Below are 12,095 nucleotides of genomic sequence, written 5' to 3'. Positions count from 1 at the left end.
GCTTCAGATTATAGTACATTTCGATGGAACATCGGGTCAGATGAACTTTTGTGTTAGCCAGTCGTTGACTTGACGTGTACATTCTCGATGCGCGTGGTAGACACATTTATGCATTCTTGTTTGTGTACCTTGGTAACGTATATGGTGTTGAGTGGCAATGAAGAAATTGTCCCATGGTATATAAACGAAGTATATAGATTTATAGGGGCAGTGTGCCCCAGCCAAATTCGGCCTCAGTTATCCGCTAGAATAAAATAGTGTGTATGGATTACTGACAACAACAGATTACGTCACATGTCCATGGAATGTGAACGAATACGAAGGTTAGAAAGTTCGCAAAGGAACCAAAGCATCATTCCTTTAGACTGGTGAGAGTTTGCTCAGGGGTCACTGTTTACTTTCCAACCATTTTCCATAGACTTAATACCCTCCACCAGCTTGCTAGCAAACGTCATTCATGTCAGGGTTAAGTACACCTGAAACTGAACAACTAACTGTTGGGAATTATCTCGCCAAACACGTCCAAGTACATGTAGTCGTTTTGAAAAAAAAAGTATTGAAATGCATGTACTTTCAATTCAGTAACATATTGGTCTTATACACGTTTCTCGTTTACTCCCAAGCCCCAGTTTTCATCTCTTTAACTTATCTCAGTACAAATAACTACATACTTATGCATAGTGAAAACGGAAAATAAATCCCCGATTTTATCACTTTTGAAATCGGCTATCGGATTTCCGTTTGCATATATATTTTTGCCTATATATAAACAAGCGTAATTGCATGTATACTGTAGGTCAGAAGTGGCCATACTGTATACAGTCGGGCATAAATTGTTTGGCAGATATCGGCGTTAATATGCCGCCAATGTAGGTGACACAGTTACATAATTTGACAGAAAGTAGTTCTATATCTTATCAGCCTACTTATGTTCTTATCAGTCTACTTATGTAGTGTGTTTTAAACAGTGTTTAATTTGAGCACCCACACTTGTTTATCAGATATTAAAAGACTGTATCTTGAGGAAATACGACGTATGGACTGCGTGTGCGTGTGCGTGTGCGTGTGCGTGTGCGTGTGCATGTGCGTTTCTGTGTATTTAATATGTGTTTTCCTGGTAAAATAGAGTCTCTGTTGGAGTTATGTTAGAACATCTGTGACCGCCATTCAAACCGACGATTCTCTTCGAGGCTTCAGTGTCAGATTAGAGGCTTTGGGTGTCTTTGGCAGGGTGTGATATATGGACGTTATCACCTTCCAGATCTTGTAAGATCAAAACACCAACTACGTTGCAGGACGAATAACAATGCATACTGTATATACCACCATACAACTACATATACGCGTTAATTTACATACAAAATGAGACAAAGAGTACAAACATCAAAGCCGTAATTGGGAGATGTCTTCTGAAGCCCTAAATAATATTACTTTGCGATTCAGAGCCAATATCCCTGCTCAGATTTTGTACCGCTAACATGCCAAAATTCCTTGTTTTTGTAGGTGGGTTCACTGAAATTTCATTCCGAGACAAAGCCTAGCAGCCATAACGAATTTACAGCACGTGCTGTAGCTATTTGTCACTTATGACCTTGGCCTTGGCCCGCACTGAAAATCTGTTTAGCATATATATTATATCTATCTTGGTATATGTATTGATTATTATTCATGTCGTCGTCATTGATGACCTTGGCCTTGGCCCGCACTGAAAATTGACCTCGATTTGTTTAGAATATATATCATATTTATCTTGAGATAGATATAATTAATGTATAGCTAGATATTGTTGAATTAGTCCTGCAACGAACTGACCTCGCGTGTTGACCCCGTTGCATCTCTTGTATGCTGCTAAGACAGCGTCAGTGACAATTTACTTGTACAACATTGCCTTTGCTTCAATAAAACAGAAAACAAACAAACAAAAATACAACAACCAAAAAAACAACAACAAAAACAAACAAACAAACAAAAAACAAAACAAAAAAACAAACTAATATTTAACTGATGTGGTTTCTCTGAAGAGGACAGTTGCAGTCCTGATCAAAACCATGACATTATTTGCTTGTATCCCCATGAAGAAAACAAATACAACATACAACCTCTTGTCAACAAACTGAAAATTGATAAAAGGCTTTTGAAATAGATGAACACAACTTCGGCGAGTTGTATTGGGTCGACAAATGATCAGCAATGTATGGCCATACATAAACTTGAGGGACTCTCTGGTGCAGCATGTATAGAGTATTGTTCATGGAAGATTTGAAATCAGTGCTATGTGAAGCCAGTAAGTGTGTGCTATGTTCAGGTTTACTTCATTCAGTAATGAAAGAAAGATGATTTTTTGCCTCATGATTTTATTGGGTAGCCCAGCTCTGCAGCCTTGGCATGTATCCAGTGTACATACTTGGACACTTCCGTGTAGAGCCCCGGCCATTTAGGCTCTGCACAGCCGTAACCCCAGCTGGCGATACCTGCAACACAAGACGGACTGATATTTCCGGTAGCCGTAATACTGGCCTTTCCAACAACACCGAACATGGGGTAATACTTTCGTTAGGACGAATACTGGCCTTTGTAACAACGCTAAACAGAGGGTGATTCTTCCGGTAGCCGTAATACTGGCCTTTGCAACAACACTAAACATGGGGTGATACTTTCGTTAGCATGATTACTGGCCTTTGTAACAACACTAAACAGAGGGTGATTCCTCCGGTAGCGGCAATACTGCCCTAAACAACACTAAACGTGGGGTGACACTTCCAGTCGGCGTAATACTGGTCTGATGGAGCAGCACTAGAAGGGGGTGATACTTCCGGCAGCCCCAACACTGGCCTTTGGGGCAACGCCAAATTGGGCACATTATTCTTGGTTATGATAGAAGTGTTTACGGCTGATTTGAGGGTAGGAAACTAACGCGGGGTGCCTTTTGACTGGTCAGACCCTGGATATTTAAACCAGAGGGAGGCTTCTTACCCTGGGCGTACCATGTGTCACCGTGCTTGCACACCAGAGGTGAACCACTGTCTCCCTGTGAATGAATATTGTTTTGAATAAACGGTTGGATAGAGCAGTCTCCATTTCTATAGATGACTCGTAAATTGCCCACAAACAAGCAAGCAAGCAAGCAAGCAAGCAAGCAAACGAACAAACAAACAGCAATCAGCATATTTCCGTAAGTGTTATGAACAGACAAATTCAAGGAAGAACTAAATACGATGCGGATAATTCATATTTACGATTACGTCAGGTAAGAAACTGAAAGCATGCATTTTATAAATACTCTGTGGCGTCCTCTAGACGTTTCACCAACTACAGCTTGACAATTCTATGTAAACAGATGTGACTATGCTTGTCGTAAGAGGCGACTAACGGGCTCGTGGACTTGGTTGACACATATCATCGATTCCTCGTTGCGCAGATCGATGCTCAGGCTGTTGATCACTGGATTATCTGGTCCAGATTCGATTGTTTACAGACTGCCGCCATATAGCTGAAATATTTTGAGTGCGGCGTAAAACTAAACTCACTCAGGGTTGCGTAAAGTTCTGCTGACCACCAACTGTGCTCCTGGATGAGGGTGAAATACTTACTCTGCATGCATCTCTCCTCCCAACGGAGTAACCAGCACACAGCATAGTACTGGGCGTGAACTCGGAACCATACCAGTCAGGTCTGCTGCACACGTTGTCGCTGATCACGGGTAGAAGCGCCTGGTTCAGAACGTTGTCGTTTCCTGTCCCTAGAATAGATCAGGTTACCAGTAATCTACGTAATTAATTCCTATACCATATGTGTATATGATAAGCATACCTTGATGAATGAGTGAGTGAGTAATATTGTTTAACGCAAGACCGGCTTATTTTATTTGTATAAATGTCTATCATGGTATACAATAAATAAACACAAATAGGAACGATTACGGGACAATATATTGATGTCGATGAAACAAAATCAACAACACCGTTAGTGACAATAAAGAAGTTGACAACATCGTGTTTTTCACAAAACAGAAGTTGACATCCACAAATCTTGCTTTTTAAATTTTATTTCTAAATGTCCTTCATAGATTTGAATATGATGCCCTTTCTTCAATCATTCAAGTGTTATGAATCTGAAAAAAAACCCCAACGTTGTCGAATTGTTTTATTCACAATGAAGACGTTGACAACGTTGTGTTATTCACACTAAAGTTGACATCCATAACTCTTGCTTTTTTATGCATTTATATTGTTGAGACATAAGGAGCGCGATGCATATCTGCATCAACATCCAGATATATAGTATATAGAGAGCGTCAGTGAGTGAGTGACATTTTACGCCACATTTAGTAATATTTCAGCAATATTAAGGCGGGGAAACCCCAGATGGGCTTCACACTTTGTCCCCATGAGGGCAATGTAACCCGAGTGTAGAACTGTGGAAAGGGAATCCTGCGGTATTTACGTTGCTGAGATATAAGGAGCGCGAAGCATATCTGCATGAACTTCCAAATACATAGTATACTCTTCAAAACGTAGGGGATCTTCTTTTTCTCATTTACGATTAAAATATTTAGGAGATTTATCGGAGTCAATCAATTTTGATATGATATTATTGAATGTTTTGAGAATGCATCACCATTTGCACTTCCCTACAGTCATATAGTTATTTGGAATGTAGTCGCTTTTGAAAGATGATTGGTGTATGGCATGTAATTTGCATGTATACGATTTTCATTTTAAAACAAACTACTAGAAACAAACACTAACAAATGTGTGATGCAAGATGAGTGTCAAAATTATTGTTCTAAGTGGTTTCTCGGCCTTCTTGAAAAAAATGTCAAAATCAAGAATGGGATCCCGTGCACGTGTATGGGGCTACTGCGTTGTGCATGTGCATATCATGCGTTGTGTTTAGGGGTGGCAATAGAGGGAAATGGTGGTGCGTTCATAAGATGTCTGTCCTTGAAACGTGTGTTAACGTTTACACTCCCTACTTTTTGAAGAGTATGTATACAGAGAGCACCATAGAGGGAGTGCACGAGTAAAGTTATTTCTACACAGCTTTTAGAAATATTCCAACACTATCACGGCGGGAGACACCAGATACGTTCCTCACACCTTGTGCATTTGTGGGAAATCAAACCCGTGTCTTTGGTGTGACGAGCGAACGCCGTAACAAGCGGTTACAGTTATCTATACCTTAACCTCCTCTTGCAACATGCATTTGCTCCTGAAGGCAAGGATCTGCAAGGGCGTTCCCTCACACAGGTAGCATGCTGTGATATGACCACGCCATTGTTGATTTACACCTGTACCTACCTAGTGTGTCTCCCCACCCTGCCAAGTAGCAGTGCTGGCCAACGTAGAGACGCTCGGAGGAAGATGGTAGGCACACAGGCCGTATGTAGTCGGTGTAGTCGATCGTCTCATGGAGCAAGAGAAGGGCTATGTCGTTTAGGACGGTGTGGCTGTCGTAATGTTCGTGAATCACGAGTTTTTTCAAGTGGTAAGTCCGTTGCGTGACGTCATATCGATCAGCATTGTGCTTGCCTCCTACTGCCTGCCATCGCGCAACGTTTCTGCTAATGGCTCTGGAAAGACGAAGAGCCAGTATTTATAGCTTCATGATATATCTCCTATATCTCAGTTGATAAAGTTCACCTTTCTCGAAAAGAACGACTGCATTGTGCATGTTAAATTTGTGCAATTTATTTCTATTCAGTAGTTAATAACCATCACATAACATGACTTTGTCCTTGTTTTTAAAGTCATCTACAACCTCAGAAAGGATACCAGGATAGGATGGATCCTAAGTGTGCAATCACTCGTTTTTGTTAGTTTATTGACAGTTCACGGTCATTTAGCATATACTGCTGAGTCGGACATGGATAAACTCACTTAATTTTTCTGTATATTTGTTAATGTCTGCGCCACTTCTTTCAGTTGGAAAGGGTCAATATACTCGATTGGAAATCTAAATCGAACTTCACTTGAGCAAAGTGACGTTTGCGTTACGCCCTACTCATTTACAACGGTATTCGTGGCGTTGAAGATAGAGAGTTTGCTAGGAGAGTGCAAGGTCCGTGGGTGAATTACGGGTTCGTCATGATGTCAAAATATTGAACTTCTTGTCACCCAGAATGGCGTTCAACTGCTCGAAGCCACCATACTGAGACTGGGAGCTGTGTCCATGTTAAACCACGGTATGGTCAGGCGTGGCCTGACATTGTGTAACCAGCTCTATAGCAGACCAGGCATAACGTTAAATGCCATTTCACCTCGTAGACGAAGTGTTGGCATTGACGGCCTTGATACCGTCAGTGTGAAGTGACACAGGAGCACAGATACTTACTCGTCAAAGCAGTGCGCCGCTGTCAGGATAAGACGTTTGTTCAAAATGGCACCGCCACATACAGGTACTGTCATTTCCTGGAGTAGGACCTGGAAGTCAAGAATGTGGGTAACGTCCGTCATGCTGTTCTGAACTCAGACCGTCATACTGTCCTTGTACAACTGGTTCCTAGATCGATCACATTTTGCATATATCTGACCATATTTACAAATAATTGCTAACCGTGTAGGCTAACATTAAGTATCAGTGTAGAAGTTATTATGTTCGGAATCCTTTTATTGACTTGCATGTACGCATAAAGACAGCCTGTTAAATAGAATAACTGTCTAGGTCGAAAACAATCAAAGCACGTATCTGTTATGGTCAAATTGGTTTAATAGGATGTGTTAATACAAGTGGGGGATATCCTCCCAAAACACAGCCCCGTTAAAACAACATTTGTTATGGTTGGTTGCATCCGTGAGTAGTAGGATAGGAGCTACACGAGTTTAACAGTTTGGCATGTGATAAGTATATTTATATTATCAGGCGAATCAGGTAGTGAGTATATACAGTAAACCAATGTTTATACCATCCATGGCCATGCTCCATGCCTGGCTTCCTGACCGTTCACGACACGCGTCGTTGCAGGAACCACCTTCGGAACACCGCACGTGACGTTGGATTCCGCCGATGTTGTCGCTGTCGAAAGACGTGATGATGAGACTTTCAGTCAATATCATAACAGTTATAAGACAAGTTGGAGTGAATGTGTATAGTAGCAGTATTCAAGCAACATCAGTGCAGGGGATACTGGGATGCTTAAAACACACAGCTTCCCAACGACCAGTTGGAATGAATCAGTATAGTTTTACATCCCCTTACTAATATTCAATCCATATCACTGGGACACCACAATATGGCGTCACACACTGTACCATTGTAGAAAATCCATCCTGGTTCTTTGCCATGACAAGCGATAGATTATAAACACTAACCTACGCAGCTGACATATAAATTGAAAGTATAGTAGGGTCACAACGGCGGAATTATTGTAATAGTAAGTACGAGTTATTCCTTTTTTAACAATATTTCAGCATAATCTCACAGTGCCAAATAGGGGCTGTTTTCACCGGAGATATGTAGGGTAAAATCAAATGAACATTGTGCGATAACTGTTCGGAAAATTTTAAAAATGGTAAACGTGAAAGATTTCAAACATGAATTGAAACACTTTTGTGGTTTTGAATGTTCTTGGTTACGGTATCAACATATACAATTGTAGCCATGGATACACACATATGATACATCCCTGGTATCTACGTACAGTTAGTTTTTAAAGTGTTCTGTGGTAATTTCAAACCCAATCAGTAAGGTTCGCACCACGGTCCAACCTTTTAGTCTTTGTTAAGAATGGGAGTTATGATCTTCGCACCAAAGCCGCCATATTCAACGGCACACGGGTCTGTTGCACCCAAGCACATTAAAATGCATAACGCAAGTGATTCATGTCATGCACAACGAGAATACGATGCCAGGAATTCCAACGAGGTTTCGGCTCGGCCTAGAAAAAGTCTGAAGTGTCCTTAAAGAACTTTTACACTTGATAAACATTTTCATAGAAATGAGCATCACTGTATGCAGATATGGTGCCCGGTATTAAAGACGCTAATACATACCTAGTGTCACCAAGGTAATGAGGAACAGGAAGGTCCACATCATTCCTGTGAGTAAAAATCCACGTGGTCTAAGATTCGCGTTCACATGGTAGCAAGTGCTTGTTTCCTTCTATAGTGATATGGCGATTAACAATATTTTCTGTCGGTAGTGACAACGTGGTTCAGGATCTTCGGGACTTTTCGATGTCAAGGATATCCAACTTGGTCAGATCGCTCCAGACATGAGGTATGTCAGAAACTAGGTATATGTGGATTGAGTTTATCAAAGTGTGTAGGTGGGATTGTGAAAGCGTGGCAATTGTTTCAAAGGGTCATAGTTTCAGGTTATCTTGATTTAATGGCGGACCACACCCGTAATATTTTCTTGTGTAGGGCCTTTGTGATAGATGAGCATGGTTGTTGCATGGTTAGGAAGGTATTCAGTGTCATCTGGAACGACAAATGTGCTGGAAAGGGTATATCTACTGAGAGGTGCAAACTTGAATTGACTCCTGCTCATTTGTTGATAAGAAGTGTGTTCATTCACAATTTGTCAAATTACATTTGGTCAGACAGACAGACTGACAGACAGTTTTCAGTGAAAGGCCACTGGTCCAAAATACAGACAAATGCATAATCACACATCATGTGAATGGTACTCACGCATATATATAAATATGTTCTGCTCTTAATTCTAATTTATAAATAATATCCAGTGGACTAACTTTCTTCATCACATCAGCATTAGTAGAGTTCATATTATTCATAAAGTTTATTTATTGTAGGAGGTTGAGTAGATTGTTTGACAACATACTGATCTTGAACATCGGAAACTCATTCACAAATAAACAAAAATGCCACTCATCTTCACAATATTAATACCTTTTCATTTACAAAATAAACAAAATCTTTCATCGGATTCGTTTTTATATCTGCCAGTCATTTCCACATCTGAATTATAAGGACAGATATCAAATTTCAACAATATTATATTTTAAGTACTTTTCAAAAAGGTTTTTATACTGATAATAATAAATAGTTTTGAGTGAATGTTTTCAATGGGATACACAAGAATTGCTCTATTTATTATCGGCTAGTCTTTGTTTGAAAAGAAACATGAAGTACTTTACTTTTTCCAATATTCTAACTGACCCTTGCATATCCCAAACCATTAGTCAATAAAATATCTTTAACATCAGTTGCGAAAGTTACAGATCCAACATTATCTAATGACTTCAGCATTTCGTAACAGTGACTTGGAAGTCTATTTGGGGCTGAGTATAATAAATAACATAAATATTTGATAGTCTTAGTCATATCTTCAATTTGTAAAGGACGCCTACCACATTCACCAAGGGGCACACGATTACGAGTAGATTTACCAACGTTTACAAAGTACTTCACAAAATTTAAGACTCGATGAGTTTACAATAACTGGGGCTCCAAACTTCAGCTCCGTAACATTACACAGGGAGATCATACAAGGAAACATTCTAAATAAATCTTTACAACAGACACTATCCTATCTCTGGAAGCTATTATCGGAAAGTGATACCTTATTTGCTTGAGAATCAAGACGTGTATGGAGTTTCCTAAATATTTATAAAAGATACAGATTCAGTTTCTTTACAATCATAATACCATATTTCATAATGGCCCACATTTCTAAAAACAAAGACTTTTTTCGGATTAACTGAATACTAGTGAATTTACAAAATTTCACAAGAACACTAATCTTTTTCTGTAATTGGTTACATGTAGCTGACATGGCTGAAACACCAACAGCAAATATATGTGAACATACTCAATTTATATCTGATGAAACTGCTACACCTGAACCCTCAAGTTCCATTGAAGTACATGACGTCTTAATGAAGATGAGGCATGTGCGTCTATTATTATTGTAGCCATCTATGCAGCCAGGTCTAGAGGACATAAATATGGAAGGGAGAAGGAGTACAGTAAAACTACCTGAAACCTGAAGAAATTCTCCAAGCTCTGAAGAATTATTCTTGTTGAGTACACGTAATTGGTGAATCAAGTAATGAGACATCTTGAACGGTTGAGGCAACTGAGGCCTATCACAAATGGAATAAGAGTCATCAATATTTATAACATCTGTTTGATTGACACATTCTAAGGTTAATAAGACTTGTTACACTGTTTAAGTAATTTCCAGAACTTTTTTAATAGCTGGCTTCTACCAACCTCTGTCTCTTTAATTGCACATAATTATATCTCTCTATACTGAATGTCTTCTTGAACAAATTAAGAAGTTGTCTGAATAGATCCAGATCTTGACTATTGTCTCAAGGAGCTCCTAGTTCAGAATACTTAACGTCTGACAGTTAGTGTTCCCCTAGGGTTCAGAAAGGGCAGGGTATATTCATGGAAAAGGGCACTTCATAACCTCAAAGGGCACGTTGGTGAGGATTATTGAAAAGAACCCAACAAAATGTATAAGAAGTCAAATTGTCTTATAATTTCAATTCTGAAGTTTGTTTTTACTCTTCTCAGTTTGTATTTTAAGATTAGAATTTTAAAAAAAGCATTCCAAATCTGGAGAATACACACTAGTCATAGTAAACGACTGACGATTGAGGTGAAAAAGGGCAGGGCGCAAAATAAAAAGGGCAGGCCGCAAAAGTCAAAGGCAGGGCGCTGCGCCCTCCTAAATGTGCCTAGGGGGAACACTATTAGTGGAAATATACTCTTCTCGGATTGATATACTATCGTTATCAGTATCATCATAGATAAGATAATTCTCTGAGTTATAAGTTATAATAATTGTCTTTTGATTGATCAAACAGTACCATTTCTGTAGAAATCCCAAATGGCTCAGTTGTCGGAAGCGCTCAAATGCGCCATGCAGATTTTCCTCCCTTGGGCGTGCCAGGAACCCATAACTATCGCATCGAATCACATCTGCCGGGAATACACCGTCAGTAGCACACCCCGTGCCATGTTGCTAGCTTTTACGTGACAAAAAATATGTAGGCCCTAAGACTTTTCACTATTTCGTTTATCACTTGTAACGGATAAAAATAGCTATTCTTCATAACAAACACCAGATAACGATTGCCTGTGTGGCTTTAGATTATATTACATTTCTATGGAAGATCGGATGAGACGAACGTTCATGTTAGTAAATCGTTGACTTGACGTGTACATTATCTGGCCGAGTGATAGACACGTTCAAACATTCCGTTTTGACATTCCTTGTGAACGAATATGATTGCGGATTACTCACAATATAACACACGATCCTTGGTATGTGACTGAAGAATATGTGTACATATGTGCTTTGTGGTGGTTTTAAAAATATCAGATTGAGAAAGGTATAGCGTCAGCCGCAGCCAAAATCAGTCTCTGTTATCCGGTTAAAGAGAACAATATACTATGTATGGATTATTGAAAACCACAGATTGTTTCACGTGTTTTTTGAAAGTGAACGGATAAGAATGTTAGAAGTCTGGCATCTCATTGGCTAAGCAATCCAAGAATCTTTCCTTTAGACTGCTCAAAGTTTGCTCAGGGATCAGGTGACATGCATTTTTTTCTATCCCTGAAGAAAGTGAATATAGATACATGTACCATACTCACTGAAAATGCGATAATGTCATGTGCTATCCACACTTGTCAACAATTAAATTACAGGTTTAAACAGCAAAGATGGTTAATTAGATTGGCAATATTTTCCTTGAAACAGTTTGATCAACACATGCACGTTCGAAAGACCCCTGAAACAAAATAGCTTCAGTTCTGTCCTCAGTTTTTATCTTACGCCATTGTTTTGACCATTGAGCAATCAACTCCTTAACGCCATTCCAGCGAGAATGAGCACCGTGGCCTATCTGACCGGAAGTAGGTCAAGCCGTGGCTGCACCCGGTTGTGATGAACTGGCACGTAGACACTATTTCCCTTGTGTTTTAGCGCTAAACTCCTTCTTAAAAGTAGCACTTTCGTTTTGGAAAATCGGCATTCCAAAACTTCAGTTCAGTTACAGGTACATCCAATACACGTTTCAATTTCACTCGTACGCCCATACACTTTTCAGAATTACACACAAGTCCCTCATAATCTTCATAAAGGGGAGCGAATTATCACTAAAATGTCGTAAGAAA

General features: G+C 39.6%; 1 protein-coding gene across 1 annotated transcript; it reads right to left on the bottom strand.

Moving 5' to 3' along the window:
• Positions 1 to 2,337: 2,337 nt before the first annotated feature.
• LOC137284975 (plasma kallikrein-like) lies at positions 2,338 to 8,239 on the bottom strand. Its single transcript, XM_067817061.1, has 7 exons — positions 7,992 to 8,239; positions 6,905 to 7,014; positions 6,334 to 6,422; positions 5,301 to 5,572; positions 3,591 to 3,739; positions 2,974 to 3,028; positions 2,338 to 2,471 (listed from the first exon to the last, which is right to left on the bottom strand). The coding sequence occupies exons 1-7, from the start codon at positions 8,032 to 8,034 to the stop codon at positions 2,347 to 2,349; spliced, it is 843 nt and encodes a 280-aa protein (XP_067673162.1). The 5' UTR covers positions 8,035 to 8,239; the 3' UTR covers positions 2,338 to 2,346.
• Between the last annotated feature and the right edge of the window lie 3,856 nt (positions 8,240 to 12,095).

Source organism: Haliotis asinina, chromosome 5, assembly GCF_037392515.1.
Source record: "Haliotis asinina isolate JCU_RB_2024 chromosome 5, JCU_Hal_asi_v2, whole genome shotgun sequence".
Taxonomy (NCBI): Eukaryota; Metazoa; Mollusca; class Gastropoda; order Lepetellida; family Haliotidae; genus Haliotis; species Haliotis asinina.
The sequence above is the reverse complement of the archived record's forward strand: the minus strand, read 5'-3'. Positions and strand labels throughout refer to the sequence as shown.

Bases quoted from the DNA above. Each gene is read 5' to 3' on its own strand.
- LOC137284975 (XM_067817061.1), bottom strand. From the start codon at position 8,034: ATGATGTGGACCTTCCTGTTCCTCATTACCTTGGTGACACTAG. The intron at 5,573-6,333 runs GTAAGTATCTGT...TCGTCTTTCCAG, and splicing joins GCGGCGCACTGCTTTGACGA to AGCCATTAGCAGAAACGTTG. The intron at 3,029-3,590 runs GTAAGTATTTCA...ATTCATTCACAG, and splicing joins GGAGGAGAGATGCATGCAGA to GGAGACAGTGGTTCACCTCT.